A 24,825-nucleotide genomic window follows, 5' to 3' on the forward strand; every position below is an offset into this window, starting at 1 on the left:
TAATTATCTATGATATGAATATTTCATTGGACGACTATTGAGGGTAACATCATTCACGATTCTCATCTCACATTACAGAGAAGAAATAAAAACAAAATGAGAGCGGACAACAAGGCCTGCATTTTTCAGCAAACCAGGTCATGCAGTGACATCAGGGAATAGAGATGAGAAGTCCATGAGATGAAAGGGCCACAATAGAATACTTTTCCCTAACTAGCATGTGTGTCAGTCACACATGCTTTACCACCCTGCCAAATTTAAATGGCAATGAAGGCTTTGGACACTGGCCAACTTACCCATCTTTTGTAGCTGGACCAGTACCGGTTCAGGCACTGTGGTGATGGGGGTGGAGGCTGTTGGGCAGGGTTGCAGCAGATAGGACTCAGAGGTTGAGGTGATTGTGCCAACTAGGGAGGAAGAAAAGGCCCCACCTTTCCCTATCCCACACTGTCTAACCATTAGCAACTTCCTGAGATTCCCTCTAGTGGTAAAACTGCTCAGAGAAAAATTCTGAAGATGAGCTTTTTTGGCATTTTTAATTCATGTGCTCAGACATGATGAAACTAGACCCAGGCCTTCCAGCTCATTGGCAGAGATCTAGCTACAAAAGCCCTCATTCAACCTTGTATACAAACTTGAATCATAATAACTACAACTTGAAGCTGATCCGACTTTACTGAATGGCACAAAATGGAAACAACTGACAACAGTATGATTTGAAAATCATCTTGTTTTGAAAATGGAGCGCATGAGTTTTCAAAGAAATGAAGTCTTCTGCTGAATGAAGTAAATGCCTTCAAGAAAGTTCTTCAAAAAAGTGAAAAGTCTCCTATAAAGGAATCTTCTTGCAGGTGCCCTCTGAATGATTAGTTTTAACGTTTCAGATTGGCAAACCCCTTGTAATTCCTTCTCATGTTCATCGTACATTGTGTTCCTCATGGATTAGGGTAAATCTTTTGCTCAATCTTCCATATCTAAGTCTTAATAATAAAGCAATATCTTCTTACCAAATTACTCATTTAGCGCATACAAGCTAGATCCTATGAACATGAACCAGACAACTTCTTGAACAGCCACTAGTTCTTGTTGGCCATATCTGCTGTTATTATAAACTTCTCTTCCCATCATATACTACTCAATTACTCTCTCACTGCTTTAAAGAAACTGAACCCTATTATCTTAAAAAGTTTAAGATCTCACCTAACGTAATGTTATGATATTGGAGCAGAACAAATTAAGCATTCAGCTATATCGTCCTACAGTGTTAACCGCAAAGCTTATTTATAATTCATAATGTTTACACTGCTTTTAACACATGACAATGCAATTGCATTGGGTGAGGCATAGTAGTTTCAGAATAAAAGAGGAGAAACTTTGGAGTTCTTACCTCTTCTGGCGCTGTCTGACACGTTATCATGGCATCCAAGAACTCATATAAGTACTACACAAAAAAAAATCCAGACAACCATTCAGACATTAACTAAATTTATAAATATGTAGTCTGTTATGACAATGCTGACTTTGTTCTTACAGAATATAAATCTAAAGTTTAATCAATTGATTTGAGGAACGTTTGCTTAGAATATTTTACAAATACTTTAATTTTTGCATTCAGGGAGCATTCCCAAAATATGCCAAACTGACAAGCAACACTGACAAATAAAATGAAATCCAAGAAATTGCAGCAGTCTATGGTGCTGCTACATAGCGAATACATATTTTCCATATATAATTACTTGGATACTCTCAAGAACATTGCACTCTTCCAAAACCTAACTAGTTACCTCCTTTAGCAGGCCAATGAGGAGATCCAACACTAGATAAGCTGTAACAAAAACAGAAGTTGCTGGAAAAGCTCAGCAGGTCTGGCAGCTTCTGTGAAGGAAAAAATCACAGTTAACGTTTCGGGTCCAGTGACCCTTCCTCAGAACTTGTCACCAGACCCGAAATGTTAACTCTGATTTTTTTCTTCACAGTTGCTGCTAGACGTGCTGAGCCTTTCCAGCAACTTCTGTTTCTGTTCCTCATTTACAGCATCTGCAGTTCTTTTGGTTTTTAACTGGATAAGCTGTGTCTGTTCAGCCTTCTAAAAACTATGTGAACATGTCTTTGACAATGAAGATGTATGAAAGCCAACAGAAGTCTTAGGCTGGAGGTTCACTCATAGATTGGCTAGCAGAGTTGAGATATTTTCCAGTTTGCCACACCTGCCTCTGGTCTCAGTACTCCTAATCATGAGATGGAGTTAGGGCTGTTTAAAAGGTCTACGTTAATCCTCTGGAAGTTTGTCCCATTATTTTCCTAGCTATTAGACCATCCAAGCTTTTTCTCCTCACACTCCATCAGCACCCTGCTTCCCATCAGCACTCCGCTTCCCATCAGCACTCCATTCTCATTACGTGACAATTCATACGCTTCAATGCTCCCCAGCCATACTCAAGACCCCTTACTGTCCCTATGTTAACAGCAGAACACTTAATCATCTTAAAATCTATTATTGAGAAAATGTTAGAATTGATTATTAAGGATGGTATAGCAGGGCACTTGGAGACTCAACAAAATCAGTCAGAGTCAACATGGTTTTGTAAAAACGAAATCACTCATTACTAATTTTTCAGAATCTTTGGGAAAGTTACAAACAACGTAGGTAAAAGAGAATGTGCACTTGGATTTCTAAAAGGCATTTGACAAGGGTTTACATCAAAGATTACTACGAGCAATTAGTATAGAGGAAACATATTATCATGCAAAGAGTATCTGTTAGCTTACAGGAAGCAGACAGTAGACATAAATAGATTATTTTTTAGGTTAAGACATTGCAACTATTGGAGTCTATAGGGAGTGGTCTAACTGGTGCAAAAACACTTCAGTTGATTCTCCATTCCTGGCAACACCCTCTCCAGAGCAACTGAATCTTCCTCAAATATGATAACCAAAATGGTGCGCAGTTCTGTGGTTTAATTAAAGTTTTACATCATTCCAGTATAATCTCCCTGATCTTTTATTCTGTGCTTCAACTAATAACTCATATTGTATGCTTTTTTAACCACCTTGTCTCCCTATCCTGCCAATTGCAGGGATCCTTAGATGCGATATCTAAAATTCTTCAGTTCCTCACCTTCTCAGCATCTTACCTTTTAATTATAACATAAATGAATAATGTCTCGTTTGCCCTCCCAAAATATATTACCCTTGCATTTGGGTTGAATTTTGTTTACCATTTTTACAGCTGTTTATACATTTACGAGTTGGACGAAGGAATTGAATGCAATGTCTCCAATTTGCAGATGACCCTAAGCTGGATGGCAGTGTGTGCTCTGAGGAGGATGCTAAGAGGCTGCAGGGCGACTTGAACACTGGTTGAGTGGGCAAATACTTGACAAATGCAATATAATGTGAATAAATGTGAGATTATCCACTTAGGAAAAACAGGAAGGCAGACTATTATCTGAATGGCGCCAGTTCAGGAAAAGGTGAGGTGCAACGAGACCTGGGTGTGATGGTGGAACAGTCACTGAAGGTTGGCATGCAGGTGCAGCAGGCAGTGAGGAAAGTTAATGGCATGCTGGCCTTCATAGCGAGAGGATTTGAGTATCAGAGTAAGGATGTCTTGCTGCAGTTATACAGGGCATTGGTGAGGCCACACCTTGAATACTGAGTGCAGTTTTGGTCTCCTAGTCTGAGGAAGGACATTCTTGCTATTGAGGGAGTCCAGCGAAGGTTCATCAGACTGATTCCCAGGATGGCAGGACTGATATATGAGGAAAGACTGGATCAACTGGGCTTGTATTCGCTGGCATTTAGAAGAAGGGTGAGGGGGGTGCGAAATCTCATAGAAATATATACAATCCTGATGGGACTAGACAGGCTAGATGCTGGAAGAATGTTCCTGATGTTGGGAAGTTCAGAACTAGCGTTCACAGTCAAAGAATAAGGGGTAAGCCATTCAGGACTGAGAGGAGGAAGAATTTTTTCATTCAGAGAGTTGTGAACCTGTGGAATTCTCTCCCACAGGAAGCTGTTGGGGCCAGTTCATTAGATATACTCAAGAGGGAGCTGGATGTGGCCCTTGTGGCTAAAGGGATCAAGGGGTGTGGGGAGAAAGCGGGAATGGGATACTGAGATTACATTATCGCATTGAATGGTGACGCAGACTCGAAGGGCCGAATAGCCTACTCCTGCATTTATTTTCTATGTTTCTATTTATCTTCCACCTGACCAGTCCATTCCTATCTTTTTGAAGCCTACAGATTTATGTCCCACTATCAACCAATTTTTCTAATATTTTAGCATGACAAAACTACTAAATGGCAATTGCCTTTGTTTAACTTACTGGTGTGAGGAACTTGTAAGTTAGGTGAGCGTTTTCTGCCAAGACATCAGCAGCCAAGTCAAAATACTGAAAAGGTAAATTTAAAAAAATTAGCAGTTTTTTTTTAAATTGCACCACTAAATTATTGCTTGAAAATTGTGACCCATATGTTAAACATTCAAAATGGAATTTTACATTGGTTCTTCATCATCCCAAAAAATGTAACACATATGAAAATCATGAGATTTTGATAGCTTTTACACTTAATTACTCGACCAGTGCTTCCAATTACACATTATTATGTAAGGTTAATCATCAAATTTGTCTGTACATGCACTTAAATATAATGGAAGACTGTCTATTAATACTTGGACTTTAAAATATTCGAGGAGGCTTGAATTGCAAATCTACATAAACTTTCATGTCAAGTCATATAAATCAATCTCATTGCCAATGGATAGGATCTAAGCTCTAGTCGTGGACACTTAAACAGCTAACAGAATGAGGTTCCACAAATATCCTTATTCTCAATGATGAAACAGCCCAGCGCATCAGTGCAACAAGGTTGAAGTATTTGCATCCATCTTCAGCCAGAGGCGCCAAATTGATGACTTATCTTGTTCTCCTCATGAGGTCCCCAGCATCACAGATTCTAGTCTTCAATTTAATTCACTACAATTTACATCACAAAATTACTGAAGGCACTGTTTACCACAAAGGCTACAGACTCTGACAACATCCCAGAAATAGTACTGAAGTCCTGTGCTCCAGAACTAGCTATGCCACTAGCCAAGCTGTTCCAGATAGCTATAATAGTGGCACGAAACAGGCAATAGGGAAAATTGTCCAGCTATATCCTATCCACAAAAGGAAGGACTATTCCAACGTGGCCAATTACTGCCCTATCATTTTATTGTCAGTCATCAGAAAAGTGATGGCAGAGCTATCAAGTTCAATATCAACTTGTTTAGTTGCATTGAGTTACATTCAGTTACACTACTGCAGCACACCAAGACTCCATCTAAATTCACAACATCTACCATCTTGAAGGACAAGGGTAGCAGATACATGTGAACACCATCATCTGCAAAGTTCCCCACCAAGCTACGAACCACTGTCTTGAAACTATACCACTGATTATTCACGGTTTCTGTATCAAAATCCTGGAACATCTAACAGCATTATGGATGCACTGATACTCCAAGGATTGCAGCAGTCCAAGAGACAGCTCATCACCACCTGCATAAGGTCAATTAAGGAAGGGTAATGAATGCTGGCCTAGCTAGTGGTGCCCACATTCCTTAAATGAATAAAAAACGTACAAAAGTACAAATAAAGAGAACTTCTAACCCAGAGCAGTGCAGTCAGAAAATTTGCACCATTCAATTTGCTAGTTGAAAACTCTGCCAACGTATAAGAAAACTTGTTTGTCCATTGGTCTTCTGTTTATTGAGAACCCATATTTGATCTTCTGCATGCTACATATACATTAGCATGGCAGAGATGAAGACTTATTCAAAATAGAAGAGGGTACTTCTATATAGTATGTCTTTTGCCTTTGACATATAGAAAGATGGGCAGAATGACAGATTATGTCCCGCAGCATAAACTGTAAATTTTAATTTGCTTTTTTTAAAAAACAAAAATATAAATAACTCAACTCATGGGAATAACACTTTAACACTATTTCAGATCCTTCAGTTGTTCAAGATGGATATCTCACTGTAGTCATAAACATGCACATAGATGCTGCAGTTTGAATAAATTATACTGTAAAATATATGCAACAGAACAGTCTGGGAACAGAACATGAAGGTGAAGTCCTTAATATTACATTTTACTGCCTGACTATAAACTTGACAGCAAATTTAGGACAAAATTCAGACCCCTGCAGTCATTATGGACAAACAGGAGTTAATTAAGGAAGGCCAGCATGGATTTGTTGAGGCCAAATCCTGCTCAACCAACTTACCAGTGTTCTTTGATAAGATAATGGAGAGCTGATGAAGGTAATGTTGTTGATCTGATGTACATGTATTACAAAAAGCCATTTGATAAAGTGCCCACAAAAGACCAAACTTACGGAATAAAGTGGAGAGTAGAAACATGGATACAAAATTGGCTCAGTGACAGAAAACAGTGAGTGGTCGTAAATGCTTGTTTCTCAGACTGGAGGAAAGCTTATAGCAGCTCTGCAGGAGTCATTGGACTCTTGCTTTTCCTGATATATATTAATTATATTAGACCTCTGTGTACAGAGCATGATTTCAAAATTGCAGATTATATAAAACTTAGAAAATATTTGTCAACTGTGAGGATAGAGCATAATTTCAAAAGAATTCAAGATAGATCGGTGGAATGAACAGACTACTGGCAGAAAATATTGAATGCAAAGAAGTGAGAAGCAATTCAATTCCATAGGAAGAATGGAGATGGACAATATAGAGATTGCACTTCTGAAGTGCATGCAGGGAGCTGGCTTTTAGGCCCTCTTTCACTAGCAGCATTTTATAGTTATATACACCCGATAAAACCTGAAACTAACATAATTGGAAAATACAACTGATCAATCTGTCTCATCATTCCCCTCTTCAGCTTTCATCCCTAGCTTTTGCCATACAGGGATAAAATTCCACTTCAACATGAAAACAGCAGTGCACTGCCCAAGCCTGCGCTGATGTTGATGGTAAAATTAGGTGGCATGTGAACTGATCTACCATTTAGGCTCTACAAGTTGTATTTAACCTCTCTGCAAGCATCGGAGATCTTTCTTCACTTAAAATGCTCCTGATAGTTTCCCTACTGTCCAATATAGTTCCTCACAATCTCCTTTTCTGTATTCTCCCAACTTTTGTTTCTCTAAAGGGTGACAGACAGCAAGAATGAACCAAAGATAGAGTGATGACTTCACCATGAAAAGACAGTCATGATGCTAATTGGAAATTACTTTAAAAGAAGTAGTGTGTAAAAGATAAGTAATCCCACTGTAGGCAGAGCATATCACATACAAACAAGCAAAAATAATAACAAAGCAGTAAACACACTTCGTATTTGCAGTACAGCAAAAGCAGGTTGCCAAAGGTTTCTGGTGGGAATGGATTCTGCTGAAGTAAGAATTGTAGTTTTTCAAATCCCTCAGTAGGTTTGGAATCCATGTTCATTAGAGCTTGGTTGTGTAGAGTAACTGGGTCAAGTTCCTGGAAAGAAAATACAGTGATGAACCCATGCTTGACTAGCCCCATTCAAATAAATGACAAAATATAAACAATGCAAGAGATAGCAACAACTGCAGATGCTGGAGTCTGAAATAACAGTGTGGAGCTGGAGGAACACAGCAGGCCAGGCAGCGTCAGAGGAACAGGAAAGCTGACGTTTCAGGTCGGGACCCTTCTTCAGAAATGGGGGAGGGGGCTCTGAAATAAATAGAGAGGGGAAGGGTCGGGCTGGGGAACGTAGGTGGGATGGCGATAGGTGAGTGCAGGTAGGCAGTGGTGGGGATTGGTCAGTGAGGTGGGAGGAGCGGATAGGTGGGAGAGAAGACAGACAGGTCAAGGAGGCGGGGCAATCATCTCCGTCTCCTTGACCTGTCCGTCTTCTCTCCCACCTATCCGTTCCTCCCACCTCACTGATCAATCCCCACCACTGCCTACCTGCACTCACCTATCACCATCCCACCTACCTTCCCCAGCCCCACCCCTCCTCTCTCTACTTATTTCCCAGCTCCCTGCTCCTCCCCCATTTCTGAAGAAGTGTCCCGAACCGAAACGTCAGCTTTCCTGCTCCTCTGACGCTGCCTGGCCTGCTGTGTTCCTCCAGCTCCACACTGTGTTATCTATGAACAATACAAGCTTTCCTAAAGCTGTTAGATTGTATACTGAAAACAAAAAAATGCTGGAGCTCACAGCAGGTCAGGCAGCATCCATGGACAGAAAGCAAGCTGGCAAGCCTGTAATTCATTAACGTGGGAGCATAAGGGTATGAAGTTGAGTCCTTTGCCAAGGCTGTATATTCAGCCTTAGAGAGGGGAAGCTCAGGAGGTATGGTGAAAACAGAGCAGGGGCTGGTGTTGGGGATATTGAACTCTGGGGGCCAGAAAGCGATGGCATCTGAGTTCTAGGAAGGGGTGGGTGCTAAGGGACAGTAAGGGATTGGATCTGAGTGATGGGAGGGGATGGGGTACAAGAGACGGAAAGGGGAGGGTGGTGCGGGACGGATGTTGGAGTCCATAAGTTGCTGGAGCTTGTGTGCCACAATGCCCAAAAAAAAAGAGAAAAAAAGTCTTTTGTTGAGGTGATGGACGAGATGAAGGATGAAGTGAAACAGCTTTGAGAGAGGGTGAGTCAATGTTGCTGCAGGGTGCAGTCGAGTGCACACATATGATAGTGCATGGCACTGATCGTGGATTGTAGGCTGTGATGGGAACAGCAGTCCAAGGAATGTCACATGTCCTGGAGAATATAATCCTGGGTGGATTTGAAACACAAGGGTGAAACTTAAAGTTGAAATCCATGTGGGGTAAGTCGGAGTCACTGGCAGTCACTCAGAAATAAAACATGGCTGTGAAAACGAGTTTTGGCAAATACCTTGTCGAGCACCAGCAGTGAAAAGGAAAACAAAGAAGATGTGCACGGTGAAAGAGACAGCTGGAATTCCTGTCAGAGGGATGAGCAAAACGTCTTCAGGGTGGGCATTCCTCAAAGACACGTGCCAGTCTATTAAACACAATGTAGGAACAAATAACTATAGATGCTGGAATCCGTGCTGAAAACAAAAAGCGCTGGAGATCACAGCGGGTCAGGCAGCATCCATGGAAAGCAAGCTTGCTTTCTCTCCACAGATGTGGCCTGACCCTTTGTGATCTCCAGCATATTTTGTTTTCAGTACAAGTTCCAGCATCTATAGTAATTTGCTCCAACATTAAATTCTGCCTCAGTTTCCAAAATAAGTTGAAATATTTTGAAAGGTCATCCAATTCATGTTTCTCTACAAGTTAAAGGACTTGAAATGTCAACTCTGTTTCTCTCTCCACAGATACTGCCAGACCTTAGTTCATAGAACCTCTACAGTGTGGAAACCAGTCCTTCAACCCAACAAGTCCACATCGACCTTCAGAGCATCCCACCCAGACCCATCCCCCTATAACCCACCTAATCTAGACATCCTGAACACTATGGGCAATTTAGCATAGCCAATCCACCTAACCTGCACATTTTTGGACTGTGGGAGGAAACCGGAGCACCCGGAGGAAACCCACGCAGACACGGGGAGAATGTGCAAACTCCACACAGTCGCCTGAGGGTGGAATCGAATCTGGGTCCCTGGTGCTGAGAGGCAGCAGTGCTAACCACTGAGCCACCGTGCTGCCCTGCTTGGTTTCTGCAGTACTTTCTGCTTTTATGTTGTAAATCCTGGATTGATTCATTGTGAGCATACTGCATCTCTTTTGCAGCCAGGGGTATTTTGAAGATCTCATGGATGTTGTTAGTCTTGCCACCACTGGTCCACTTGTGACCATCAGATAATACTTTCTAGTGTCTTTGCTGAATTGCATCACTGCATTGTTTTTAAATGCACTAAATGAAAAGGATTGGCAACCAACTGTATGCATTTAATTTGGAATTCAGACAGAACTTATAGAGCCATACAGCATAGAAATACACAAGCTCCCATGTCAATCTTGGTTTTGAGTGTGTGTTTGCCAGTTTCTTTAAGAAAGTTATGTTGATTCTGACATAAGTTTCTGGTTGATTGGCTTTGTCCAAACACTGCGTTTACATTCACAACGTGGAAAGCCTTTCCGACCTCTGGTTGAAAGTTGCTCCACGTAATACAGGTCTGCCTGTGAACTTTGTATATTGGCTTAATTTTATCCTGGTTTCTGGTGTATTCTTTGCTGCTGTTGCCATATGGTTGCATCTGTCTTCTATTTGGTTATGACCTGTTGTAACCTCTGGTTGCATCTTTGGAGCCATAATTCTTGCACAGATGGATGCAGTTTGCTTTTATCCTTGCGCCTTGAGCAGATCTTGGAATGCAGGACAACTTTATAGTGGGTGTGGTAGACTACACTTGCCCTACAGCATGTTTGCTTTGTGTGTCCTGACTACAGCATCAATACTGTTTGCTATTGCAATTGCTTGCAATTGCTGTTTTTCAGGTACAATACATTCATATTTTCTGCCATCTTTTGGCATTAAAAAAATGCTGAGATATTTTTTGGAAGGGTTCAATATGTGTTGAGGTAATCAACAACTCCTTTATCCATTCTAATAACTCAGCCTCTGATTGTCACTTGTATTGTTCTTGTCACTGACAAATTGATCTATTAATCCATGTGAATTGATTCTTTGATCCACTCTGACTCAATCTGCCCCATGGCACAGCTTTGGTTGCCCAACACAGGGTCATGAAAATTGCCCAGTGCAGGAAGGCCCCCTAGAGGGTGCCTAAGGGAACAGCAACTTCTGGAAGCATGACCTCTGCATGTCGCAGACACAGAAAGGAAGGAAAAGTCAGGTCAGAATTAGAGGAGTGATGGTTCCCTGGGGCAGGAAAGCAAATTAAAAGAGTGGAATTCCAAGATCTTATAGGCAAAATTCCACCGGACCCCAGAGATTCCTCATCCCTAATTGGCATTATACCCCTTCTTTGCAAGCTCCAGTGGCTTTCAAAGTCACCAGTTTTATCCTCAGTTATAAAAAATCTCAAAAAAAAAGCTAAATGGAAATGAAAGGGGAGTGAGATTAAACAAGTTACAACTCTGAATGATTTTAACTAAAGCAAAACGAAAAGGTTTTTAATAACTGGTTCTAAAAGACAAAGCATTTACATTTGCAATTCCCACACTTCTGCCCTCAAACTCCCCAACAAGAATAAAGACAGAATCCCCCTTGTCCTCACATATCACCCTACCAACGTCCACATCCAGCGTATTATTCTCCGCCACTTCCGCCACCTATAACCCGACCCCATAACCAAACAGATATTTCCCTCCCCACCCCTATCTCCTTTTGTAGGGACCGCTTTCTCCGTGACTTCCTCCTCTGTTCCACACTCCCCACCGACACCACCACCCCCAGCAACTTTCCCTGCAACCACAGGAAGTGCTACATCTGCCCCTACACCTCCCCCCTCACCTCCATTCAAGGCCCAAAGAAAACTTTTCATATTAAACAGGGGTTCACCTGCACATCCATCAACTTGGTCTACCACATCCACTGCTCCCGATGTGGCCTCCTCTACATCGGTGAGACCAAGCATAGACTTGGAGACCGCTTTGTAGCTGCATCTGCGCTCTGTATACGACAAACGACAACACCTTCCGGTCGCCAACCATTTTAACTCCCCCTCCCACTCCCTGGGTGACATGTCCATCCTGGGCCTCCTCCAGTGTCACAATGACACCACTCGCAAACTGGAGGAGCAGCACCTCATTCTGCCTCGGAAGCCCACAGCCCGATGGCCTAAACATGGAATTCACCAGTTTTAAAATCTCCTCACTGCTCGCCTTATCCCATGTCCAACCCTCCATCTCACCCCGCCTCCTTGACCTGATACAACCTGTCCATCGTCTCTCCCACCTATCCGCCCCACCCATCCCACTGACCGATCCCCACCACTCCTTACCTGCATTCACCTATTACCATCCCACCTACCTTCCTCAGCCCCACCCCTCCTCTCTATTTATTTTCCAGCTCTCTTCCCCCTTCCCATTTCTGAGGAAGTCTCCCGACCCGAAATGTCAACTTTCCTGCTCCTCTGATGCTGCCTGGCCTGCTGTGTTCCTCCACCTCCACACTGTTTTGTCTCTGACTTCAGCATCTGCAGTTGTTGCTATCTCTACTTAATTTTATCCTTTGATTTTAATTCACAAACTTCTGCAGCAACGATTAAAGTTGAAAATACTGCATGGTTCAAGAGCTGCCCAGGTTCATTCAGCAGAAAAAAATAGGAACATTGTACCCACAAGCTCAATCATTTTAGAATACGAGTGGATTATGTGGGGCATTCCAATTACGTGCGAACGCAGGAAGTTATAGTATTTTTAACTGCGGATTAAAACAAAAAAACTTTTAAAAATGGCCTTACCTCTTCAGAACGTGGTGGCATGTCTGTCAATGCTTCTTGTGCTGCTTCGTCTGTTTGATGACAAGAGATGGACAGTGTAATTGCCACTGCAACAATATTCTGCACCATAACCCTTTGAAGCCAGATTACAAATAACTATACAACAGAGAAGATCATCAGAAATAACTTCTTGGTAGTACAGAACTTAAACATTGCTAAAATGACACAAGGTATCGAAGCTTTACATTTTGCAATCATTGGAACTAGATTGCAAGAAACAGGCTGAGGAAAAAAGGAACACCATTTTACACATCATGTGAAGACGGTGCCAACTGATCAGACTATGGTTGGCATGGGTATGTTGCAAGAACAGTTAACTATCAACCTTCATTCTTAGCCCAAGCAGGTAGATTCTGATTAGTCAGGGTATTGCCATGTGGATGCAGCAGCAATTGGTTATCTCCATAAAACTTTTTTATAAAAAATGTACAATGTATATATAAATTCACATTGCCTACCTAAAATAGAGTCCTGTGTATTGGTATATATAGCTTGTGGCGTGAGCAAATGCATTAAACTGTGAGCCTGACTGATGATCTTAAATTGATTTCTGCTGCAACTCTTAGCACAGTCTGGATTATTAACAAATGATTTCCAACAGCAGGATCTAATGGAGGATGTATTTTCCAAGGCTTGCAAACATTGACTGGTTGAACATGATTCGTATGCTGCTCGGTGCGAATTGGCAATGGGGTGTGGTATTTGATATGGTCTGCCAGCGTATCTTTATATGTAACATCGTCGGAATGCAGAAAATCCAGGGGATAAGGTTTCTCCCTAAAACTGGCTGAACCCAATGAATCAGAACCAGAATTTTCTTGCAACTGCGCTCATTTTCCGGCTGTAATTTAGACAGAAGTGAGTCACAAACCTTGTTAACGTGAAATAGAGGTTCTGCCAATTTCTGAGAAGCTGAAGCACATGAAGCAAAAATAATTCTGAGGAAATTTCAGGCCAAGGTCACAGGGTAAGTTAGTCAACATCATAAATAAAGCATAAATCGCAATCTTACAAACTCTTGAAATCATATTTTAACAAAGCAATGTAAAACAAACAAATGGTGAAAGAGAAATAAAAAAGAGAAAAATCTTGGCTTCCTTGAGAGTCATGACCCACTGCGATTGTCATTTTTGCACATCACTATTATACATTCCATTATGCTCCCATGAGAGACCAGGACCTTATTCAGCACTCCAAGTAGATTTAGTCAAGATTCTATCTAATATATTTACACAGAGACACAAGCATGGAAACAGATTCTTCGGTCCAATCAGTCCATGCCAAACATAATCTCAAACTAAACTAGTCCCACCTCCTTGCTCCTGGCCCATATCCCTCCAAACCTTTCCTATTCATGTACTTATCCAAACTGTCTTTCAAACATGTTTACATTTTGGTCCTCTTGAATTGCATTCTAAGCATTGTTTTCATTTTAAGGTCTTATTAAGCCATTATGTTATTATCTGTTGGTATCAAGGACCTTGACCTCTCTTGATATTATTTAGTTGACAATTTAGTTGTCTTTTTTTTTCAATTTCATCTGCAACCTTTTTGGAACTTTCAGAAATGCATTTAGCCTCGCTAAAAAGTATGACACAAGTTAGAAAACTGTTCCAATTATTTTTGTCTTAAACACTTACAGTTCTTCAGTTGGTATTCAATAGCTGCTTTAAGATTAAAAGCTTCAATCAATGCAGTTTCATGGAGCACTAACGTGTTCCCAACACTTCTCACATCAATTCCTTCAGTTGTCATACCAACACTGAGCTCTGAAAAGGAATACAATAACAAATCATTAAAGTAGTGATGCAGTTTAAGAAAATAGTGATGTAGTTTAATGAAGTTATTTAAAAAAAAAACAAAGAAAGCAGCGGAGTTTGCTTCTAAGGCACAGAATTGAAAATTGGAAGGGTTATGTTAAACTTTTATCAAACTTTGGTTAGGATTTGCTTAGGATACTGTGTTCACTTGTGGTCTCTATATTACGAAAAGAATACAGAACAATTGGAGACAGTGTAAAAACAAAATGTACTAGAATGATGTGGGAACTGAAAAGTTATATCCACCAGGAAAGACACAGGTTAGGGTTGTTTTCTATACATTAAAAATAGGTGACTTGAAAGAGATATTTAAGTTTATTCAAGGTTATTTAAGGTTAAGATACCTCAGGTTTGGAGTGAATTCAGACAGATATTTCCCCTTGTGAGTGAAACCAGGACTGGGGGCCATAAATATTAGACAGTTATTTTAAAAATCCAGCAGGAGTTTAAGGACTTATTTTTGGCTTAGACTGGTTAAATGTGGAGCTTTCCTACTGAAAGCACTGTGAAGGCACATAATATAGAAGCATTAAGTGAGAAACTACATTAACACAACAAAGAAATAAATTGATGGAAATGTTGACTGAAATGGTTGCTAGGAGGTTCATATAGAGTACAATCACCAACATGAGCCTTTGGGTCAATAGCCTGTTTGTGCTGAAAATGCTACATATGTCTAAACCCAAGCAATTAATAATTTAGCAATACAAAAGAATGATTGTTTAAACAAATTTTTCTAAACCTACAGAAGAATCATAAAGCAGTTTATCCCACGGTAATAAGACTGGAAAACAAACATCCTTTTAAGAGCTGAGACCATAAAAGATAGTTGGAAATTAAATTGTTTTAAATCACATTAAATTTTTTCACAGCATACAGGCATCATTGGCAAGGCAAGCATTTATGCCTCTTCCTAATTGCCCAGGAAGTGGTGGTGGTGAATTGCCTTCATGAACCAGTGTATTTAAGAGAGTTCAGTGCTGTTAAAGGTGGAGTTACAGGATTTTGAACTAGTGACAGTGAAGAAACAGGGATATTGTTCCATATCAGGAGAATGCGTGATTTGGAAAGAAACTTGCAGGCAATGGTACTTTCACGAACATCCTTCCTTTGTCCTTGTAGGTGGTACTGGTTGTACGTTTGGACAGTGCTGTTGCAGGAGCCTTGCTTAGTTGCTGCAGTGTATCTTGTAGATGGTACACACTGTTCCCATGGTGGTAGAGGAAGTGAATGCTGAGAAAGGTGGAAGGGGTGCCCGTCAAGTGGACTGGGTTTTTTTTTAATATATTCATTCATGGGACATGGATGTCACTAGTCAGGCCAGTATTTACTGCCCATGCCCAATTATCCACAGTCAATCACATTGATGTGGGTCTGGAGTCACATGTAGGCAAGACAGGGTGCTTGATACTGTCAGGCTTCTGAAGTCTTGTTGAAGCTGCACTTGCCCAGGCCAGTGGAGTGTATCCCATCACCCTGCTGAGTTGTGCCTTACAGATAATGGACAGGCTTTAGGGACTTGGGTTGAATCACTCGAACCAGAATTCCTAGCCTCTGATCTGGTCTTGTAGCCATAGTATTTATATTGCTGGTTCAGTTCAGTTTCTGGTCAATGGTAACCCTTGGGATTAGAGTAGTGAGGGAATTCAATGGTAAAACCATTGAATGATAAGGGAAGATGGTTAGGTTCTCTCTTCTTGGAAATGACTATTACCTGGCATTTGTGTGGCGTGAATGTTACTTGTCATGCCAAGCCCGAACATTTCCAGGAATCATTACATATGGACAAGTGCTGTTTCTGTATCTCTGGAGTTGCAAAGGTGCTGAATATTATGCAAACATCAGCGAACATCCCCATTTCTGACCTTATTTTGGAGGGAAGATCACTGATCAGACAGCCGAATTTGGTTGGATCTGGGGACACTAGCTCAACGAACTGTCCCAGCAACATTTTGGGGCTGAGAGGATTAGTTTCCAACAAACACAAGAACGTTCCTTTGTGCTATAATCAATACAAAGTGTCGCCACTGATTTTCATGGACTCCAGTTTTACTCCGACACCTTGATGCCACACTGATTCAAATGGTGGAGCTACCAGTTCAGGAACACCTTGCATTTGTGGTCTTCTAATTGCTTGCTGCTCCTCCAATCACAGGCTGTTTCTCATGTTTGTGCAGCATGCACGCGAGTGAACTATTGGTGAGTGAAAGAGCAGCCTCAAGAGGGTCTCTTCATTCTGTATACAGGGGCAACTTTTTTTCAATTTGGTTATCCCTATGTTTGGATCTTCCCAGTTGTTTTAGAGGCTTTCAGGGCAAATTTATCCTGCACTGCCACACACTCCCCTACCCTCTGTGTATTTTGAGCTCTGTGTTGAACAGTCATTCTCATGTCATCCCTTGACAATTCTTGAACCAAAGCTGTAGATCAGAATCCAAGTGGCCCGAACTAAGCATCAATGAGCAGGTATTGCTGAATAAGTCTCTCTTAATAGGACTATGGATGACAGCTTCCATCCTGTGCGATTTTCCACACTGTCAGAGTTGTAGCTTTACTAGAAAAGCTTGGAATTGGACACAGTTAGTTCTAGAGCACAAGCTTTCAGTACTATTGTCGATATCAGTGGAACTTCCTCCTCCTCCATTGAGTTGTTTAATTGCTCATCACCATTCACAACTGATTGTGGCAAAACTGTATAACTTTGATCTGATTCATTGACTGTGTAATTGCTTACCTTAGTTTATCACTTTTTGCTATCTGCTCTTTGGCAAGCATGTAGTCCAGTGCTGTAACTTCACAAAGTTGACAACTCATTTGTAATTATGGTGCTACACTTGGCATGGCCTCCTGCACACTTCACTGAACCGGGGTTGATGCCCACTCTGCCATTACCATCAAGCCAGGGGATATGCTGGACTGAGGTTACCTATATTTTAATTTATAAATTTTAGTGATCACAACAAACAAAAATGAATGTGAATAAAGCATCTTGCCTGGATGTTCCCTGATCCCTCGCTCTATTATTTCTGCAATGTATTTCAGAGCAGGTGCATACTGTTTCATGCTGTAATAACACAGGGCAATATTGTAGGTCAAATCTGAAAGAAAGCACAGTGAGACATTTAAATAAAATCAGAATATATTTCAAAGTGGCAAGCTCCGGCCTGCTTTAAACACTGTAGCTATCTAATCCATTACAATTAAAATTAGCAGAGTGAAGATCTTGGGAGTATGATTAGTGTGGTAATTTCAAAGTTTACTCTTTTTTAAGGATTAATCTCTCTTTAACACTAATTTCTTTTAAACATTTTCTATTTATATAGGCAAAATTTTTAAGATATAGGAGAAGGAGGTGCACCGACCCTCCGAAGCACATCCTACCCAGACTCAGCCCATCTCCATAACACCGCACATATTTTATTTCTACCTGGCTAATCCACCTAGACTGCACATCCCCTAGATACTACAGAACAATTTCGCATGACCAATCCACCTAATCTGAACGTCTTTGGCCCATTTTAGGATTTCACTATGTTTGAGCTAAATTGGAAAACTAAAGTTTCTCTCAGGTTTGTTAGGAAATGGAATCAAAAGTAATTGAGGGAGTTGGGAATGTGGAATTCAAAGTACAAACAAATCTTATTGAATAGTGAAGCAGGTTCAAGGAGCCAAATGATCTACTTCATCTCCTTCTTATTTTCATGAGCAATGATCAGGGAAATGCTGTGTTAAAATCAATGGTTGGTTACTTAAAAGATTCAAATCAACAGAGTGAATATTATATTCTGGTATGCTATGAATTTCAGTCATTTTAGGGTATGATAAAAAATGGTTGCATTTTATAAGCAATACTTTTATTTTTACAAGATAAATCAAAACTAATTTCCTTTATTTTGCTTTAAAGAGTAAATAGAAAATATTTAAACCAAAGCTACACAATTACCTGAATTTATAAAACTGTCCAGGAGCATTTAACTTTGGGAGAAATAGAAAAAAAAAATATTGAAAGAAGCATCAGTCACCAGAAGACATATAATTAAGGTGACAAGAAAATCCGAGGTGACATGAGGGAACAGCATTCTTTTAAACAGTAAGTTGTTGCATCTAGAATGCACTGCCTGAAAAGTTATGGAAGAGATTCACCAAAATATTTGAAAAGGAATTGGATAAATACCTAAAGGGAAAAGACACAAGATCATGAGAAAAGAGGATAGGGATTAATTGAATAACTCTATCTCAGAGCTGGTACAAACATGATGAGCTGAATGTCAATCTTCTGTGCCGTACCATTCCACAGGAGTCAAAAAAAAGGTGTGGTAAGGGCTTCAAAAAAATTCACAAAAGAAAAGCTTGACAAATACTCAGTCAACCATCAAATTTTGCATTTTGGACAGTTTACCTGGTTTGTAGCCCACAACCTGCATAGCTGTGGTAAATTTCTTGCAGGCCTCTTCGTAGTGTCCTTCCTTGTACAGCAGACATCCTAGATTAATCTCAGTGTCTGGATCATCAGTAGTCTGCTGCTCTACAAGACTCTATAAAAATACATTTAGTTACACTGCATGCTACAAATATAAAAGGAAAATATGTTTTAGCAATGACAATTCAAGAACCATGAATAATTGTATCACTTGCAACTTCTTTCTAATCAAAAAACAAACAAATAAGCAAACTGTTGCTTTATGATTAACTGAATTGAAATTGCTCTTTTAAAATAGTGTCAATCAAAAGTTACACAGTATTGACAGAGAAACAATCTGCTTGATTGGGCAGGTAGGCGATGAAGAGTTTGTCCTCCACTTGAGCAGGAGTTTCAGTACAATGTGTTCACTCTATCACCGTTTTATTTCCATGATATCTTACTTAACCCATTCTTAATATAAAAGATGCTGGAAGTGCAAATATAGAAATTGTTAGAAATACTCAAACTTGAATGAGAGAAACAATGATGTTTGTTTTTAGTTTTATTTTCAGTCTTTTATAAAATAAAGATCCTCACCACCAAATTAACCAATTAACAAACCCAACCCACCAGAAGCAGTTCATAAGAACAAAATACGAAAAAGGATAAATCAAAATAGAGTCAACGGAGAAAAATGCACCTCAGCCCTGTGATGCCCACCTCCCTACAGAAGTACCGAGGGTGCTGGTGGATAACCATGCTCCTCCTCTAAGGATATCCAGGCATGGACATAAATCGCAGATAACAGGCAAGAACTCAATTTCTTTTTATTAATAACCAAATTACAAAAACTCAGCTCATTTTCCTATTTTGAAGCACCCAACACCAAATCACCAAATCACCTTGATAACTAACTAGCAAATAACAACACTGCCCACTAGAGACAGTGTCACAAAAATGAAAACCAAAAAGTTAAAGCGATGAAGGAGGGGACTAAATCAAAATGGAATTTGTGAGGGAAATAATGCACCTCATGGTGGCCACCTCCCTACACATGGTCCATGGACTCCACAGCATTACAGAATAAGGACTCAGCTCTTTTTTTTAATAGACTCACCACCAAATCACCCAGTCTGCCCCGATGAGCAGTGCTTGTAACTGGTTTGTTTAATTAGTAAAGAAGTCAGTTCTCTTATTTTGCATCAGAACTAAGCTATTATAAGATATTTTTAATCAACTTGTTCAGACATGATTTTACACACCTCTGGTAGGATGGCAAGCCAGGTATCCTGGCTCAGAGGTAGGGTCACTGCTACTGCGCTACAAATGTCCTTTTAACATTAGCCTGGGCTTTGGATTACTCGTCCAGTTACATTTCTACTTGTTATACATCTATTTTCTAATCAACTATTCACAGTTGTTATTACACACATTTGAAGCAGATCGGACTTGAAACTGAGTGTCTTGGCCGAGAGGTAGGGCCACTGCCACTGCACCACAAGAACAATACAGTGGCATTAACACTTTGCCCCCAGTACATAAATATCACCTGCTCTCAATCAACTCTGAGGCTGTACTGATTGAGCCTCAAATCGACCTGCATTCTAACTCTCCACCTTACTCTCCTCCTTAAAAACACTTTTAAAAGCCTACTCATTTGATGAAACTTTTCATTATCTGACCTTGGATCACCTTACTCTAACTGCTGACACCATGTGAAATCCTCATTGACTAAATAATACCAAAGGAAGTCACACAGGCCCAAACAAATCACAAGAACAGTACTAATTGAATCAGAATGTTATTAGTCGCTCTAAGTCAAGTCAGTCTATCACAATCGGACATCGAAGTCCTCTAATGAGGCTGTGGGTGTTGTGTGTGCTGTTTCTGAGATAGCCAGGCATCTGCGCAAGTGAGAACTCTGGAGATGAATTGCAAGTGGGATTATTTCTGCCTGAAAGGTAGTCCTTGTTTCATTGCAAGTATAAATAATGGACTTGTGCTTTGCTTGAGTGTTTTTTATTGCAAGGGAGTAGGGGAAATAATTGGATGTGCAGGAAGCATTCCCCCAAGAGTCGCAGTGACAACTTATGCAAACATGGCTGGTGTCATTTTGTTTTACAAATGCCTTTACGAAGCACCTTGAGCTATTTAATCACACGAGTCAATAGCTAAACATTGTTGGTAAACAGCTAGACTGACCTGTTTAATTGGTCTATGCTTGTCAACTCCTTTGCAATTTTTTTTTTACGTGAAAGCACTTTTAAAATAGACTTTCCACTGCCTGCGTGCCGAAGAAAATGGGTCCAAATATTCCAGTTGTAAGTAGCTAAGTGACCAGCTTTGCAGACATAGCCTGAACCATTCAAACTAAATCTTAAATTAATGTGAGACATCACATCAACACAACATAAGTTATATCTGGCAAAGCTTAACCAAAAAAACACCTTGAAAAATCTTCTCAAAACCTACCTCTTTGATGTAGTTATTGGTCAACCGTCTTATCCTCTTGCTGCATAGATCACTGAAAGTTGCCACCCAGGTTGATAGGGTTGTTAAGAAGGCGTACAGTATGTTAGGTTTTATTGGTAGAGGGACTGAGTTTCGGAGCCATGAGGTCATGTTGCAGCTGTACAAAACTCTGGTGCGGCCGCACTTGGAGTATTGCGTACAGTTCTGGTCACCGCATTATAGGAAGGATGTGGAAACATTGGAAAGGGTGCAGAGGAGATTTACCAGGATGTTGCCTGGTATGGAGGGAAGGTCTTATGAGGAAAGGCTGAGGGTCTTGAGGCTGTTTTCGTTAGACAGAAGAAGGTTAAGAGGTGACTTAATAGAGACATACAAGATGATCAGAGGATTAGATAGGGTTGACAGTGAGAGCCTTTTTCCTTGGATGGTGATGGCTAGCACGAGGGGACATAGCTTTAAATTGAGGGGTGATAGATATAGGACAAATGTCAGAGGTAGGTTCTTTACTCAGAGAGTAGTAAGGGTGTGGAATGCCCTGCCTGCAACAGTAGTAGACTCGCCAACTTTAAGGGCATTTAAATGGTCATTGGATAAACATATGGATGATAATGGAATAGTGTAGGTTAGATGGGCTTCAGATTGGTTTCACAGGTCGGCGCAACAGAGGGCCAAAGGGCCTGTACTGCGCTGTAATGTTCTATGAATCAGAATGTATTGGCATTATACCTGTTTATAACATGCCATAGAATTTTCTAACTAAAAACCCTCCAATGTGTACATTGATTTAGCAGATTCTACCCAGGAAACCTATAATACTGGCACAACTTGAATGGAAACTCTAGTCTTTAATGTGAAGAAGAAAAGCCCAAGATATGTTATAAACAGATATAATGAGAATAGATTCTGAATCAGCAAGAAGTTAGGGGTGTTGACGAAAACTACAGAGAGTTGGTGTTGAGAAAAGTTGAGAGAGAGAGAGAGACAAACATGGAGAGGTGCAGAAGCAGGAGTTCTACTAGAGAGATATATTCAGGAAAAAGGATATTTTGGGAAGGAATACAGAAAAAGACCACAGAAACTGACTAGGACATAAGAACATAATCATCTTCTAATGAACTACCTGTGAATGCAGATTGATCGCTCGTTGATTATTGTACATTACTTGCAGTTTAACGTGGGCAACACATAAACTTCAACACAATCACAGCGTGCAAAATTAATTTACATTACATTTAGATATATGATCAAGTTAAACATCTAGATTTGCTTTAAACTGTGGGCATTTGAAAGTTAAAAAGAATGAATCTATCCTTACCTTTGCTCCTGAAAGGTCTTCTTCTCCATATTTAATTGCAGCTTGTAACTTCAACACCTGGTTAAGAAATCAGAATTAGTTTATTTATCACTATACTTTCCTTTAGAAAATCAGTCTTGTACCTTAAAATTTGAATTATTAATGATGTTAAACACAGATCGGCATGCAGTTTACACTTGACTGAACTGTATTTTTTGAGCAATTCTCCTGAAATCAGCAAGACCAGAACAAAAAGATGCAGATTTCAGGCACAAATCAAGTTTCTGCAACAGCTTCATTCACTTTCTTACATGTTTTTGAGGAGGGTCTAATAATTAATTTGGTTTTTTTGTGCATGGATAGTAAAAGGCTCATTTTGAAAGTTTCTGAACATGTTTTTCTTTAACTTGAGAGACTGACACTACTATAACTAGCAAATTATTAAAAGCAATTTTCAAGAAGTTAAAACCAAGTTATAGCAAGAGCTGGAGCGGCATCAGCTTATTTTTGGAATTGACTGCATACAATAACCAAATGCCTAAGAAATATATTTTAAGGATTTAAAAAAAAATTACATTCAGAATGTTGCCTAATTTCAGATATCTTTTAATCAATCTGTTGAGGGATGTTATTATGCAACTCTAAATGAGGTGGGAGTTGAACCCAGGCCTCCTAGCTCAGAGGTAGGGACACTAATGCTCTGCCATAAGAGCTCCTTTGGTTTTTAAGCAGCAGAGACCCATTTTATTGGTTCATGGTAGAATGTTTGACAGGTGATGGACAATTCAGTTTGAAGGGAAACTGAGGAGAAAATAAAATACTTCCTGAATTGTTTTGCACTTGTATTGCCAATTGAACCCAAAACAGAAATGCTCCACCACTGATCTTAAAGATTCTGCAGCTTAGTTTTAATGGATAATTTTTGCTTAGTTTGAAGAACAAGGCGCTGCTGAAAGGAAATGTGAAATTATTTGAGTGAAAGGGGGATGAAGGAACAAAGAAAAGCATTAGCCAATTTTATTGCATTGTGATCGGTGAACCTTCTGTGACATTTCCAGGCTTCTACTTTTGTTAACTTTTTACAAAAAATACATTTTCAGCCCAAAGGCTGAATTACAATGTGAGTTATTTTGAAAAATTCCTACTTCGAATAAGTAATTAGGTTAAAATATGCAAATAAGTAACAAACATTTTGGGGCTCTTGTGATGCAGTGGTAGTGTTCTTTCTTCTGAGTCAGGTGATTCAAGTCCAACCTGGCTCGGAGTTATTACATAACACTTGGGAACAGGTGATTAAAAATAATCTATAACAATCATGTGATACTGAAAATAGAAAAACCAAATCAGCTGGCAATAGAAGTGGTAAGCAGGATATTAAAGGATAGGAAATCCTGAATTAAAATTATTTAATCAAAATTAAAAATCAGTAGAGTCATTGCTACATCACAGGTGCTGAAGTACACATAAATATACTTCAAAAACATGTTTTTCTTCAAGAATCCACAGCGTGTCTGCATTGGATGTTGAAACAGTACGAGAAAGCTTACTTAAAGTAAAAAGAGTAACTATATTCTGCAAGTGCTAGTGGAATCAGAGAGCTATTATTTGTCATTCTGGAGTGTGAATACTCCAATGTTGAAAACAAAATCAAATTCAACTGGAGTTATTAACTCCATATTACAGTTTCAAAGAAATTAACCATGACTCTATGAATCTTCTCTTAGAACCACAATTCTTCTGTTTTTATTTTGTCATGGAGTCTTCTCTTAGAGTGGCGAGAATCAAATAGTTGAGTTGTACTTCAGTAATTAGGACAAGCATGAGATAAAGAATTATAGAACAAAGTTGTTCTTCAGAGTAGCATGACTAATGATGATGATATATTTTTAATATATGGTTAATTACTCTATACAAGGTCTGATAATACTATTTTACATAAATTTCTTCTCGAATCAGGCAAAATACAGATTTGAATTTCCCAATAAAATAACAGCTTTCTAAAAGATACAAGTTGTAAACATATAGTTTGATGTACGTCTAATCTTACCTTAGTTTGATAAACTGGATTATCTATGAGAAAGGTTGCTTTCATTGCTTCCGCATACATGCATGCCTTGTAAAGGGATTGTGCGTGATAGAGTTTGTAGTCATCCACTTCTGGATGAATCTGTACCAATTGTTCATAGCAGTCTGCAGCATTGGAAAAATCTTGCATCTGAAAGTAGCAGTAACCCAGTAGCGAGAGTGCTGCCCGGGACTGGAAACAAGTTATTTATAAAGGAGGAAGCAAAAGAGCATATCAATATTTAGCAATAATAACAATCATTTTGTATAACCAAAATATCTTATTTGAACAATATATTTTCAAACACTAACAGCCAATACATGCAATTAGTTG

At 39.7% G+C, this 24,825-nt stretch overlaps 1 protein-coding gene across 1 annotated transcript in view; it reads right to left on the reverse strand.

Annotated features, from left to right (window-relative positions):
* flr (fleer) overlaps window positions 1-24,825 on the reverse strand; it is a 60,494-nt gene that overhangs the window by 24,232 nt on the left and 11,437 nt on the right. Inside the window, exons 3-11 of the mRNA XM_048609417.1 lie at window positions 24,475-24,684; window positions 22,449-22,505; window positions 18,659-18,794; window positions 17,253-17,357; window positions 14,080-14,208; window positions 12,401-12,450; window positions 7,357-7,509; window positions 4,334-4,399; window positions 1,388-1,441 (exon numbers count right to left, since the gene is read on the reverse strand). Of these exons, the coding sequence (XP_048465374.1) occupies window positions 1,388-1,441; window positions 4,334-4,399; window positions 7,357-7,509; window positions 12,401-12,450; window positions 14,080-14,208; window positions 17,253-17,357; window positions 18,659-18,794; window positions 22,449-22,505; window positions 24,475-24,684 (960 nt within the window). The remainder of the gene's footprint in view (window positions 1-1,387; window positions 1,442-4,333; window positions 4,400-7,356; window positions 7,510-12,400; window positions 12,451-14,079; window positions 14,209-17,252; window positions 17,358-18,658; window positions 18,795-22,448; window positions 22,506-24,474; window positions 24,685-24,825) is intronic.

This window comes from Rhincodon typus, chromosome 21 (genome assembly GCF_021869965.1).
Source record: "Rhincodon typus isolate 14 chromosome 21, sRhiTyp1.1, whole genome shotgun sequence".
Lineage (NCBI taxonomy): Eukaryota > Metazoa > Chordata > Chondrichthyes > Orectolobiformes > Rhincodontidae > Rhincodon > Rhincodon typus.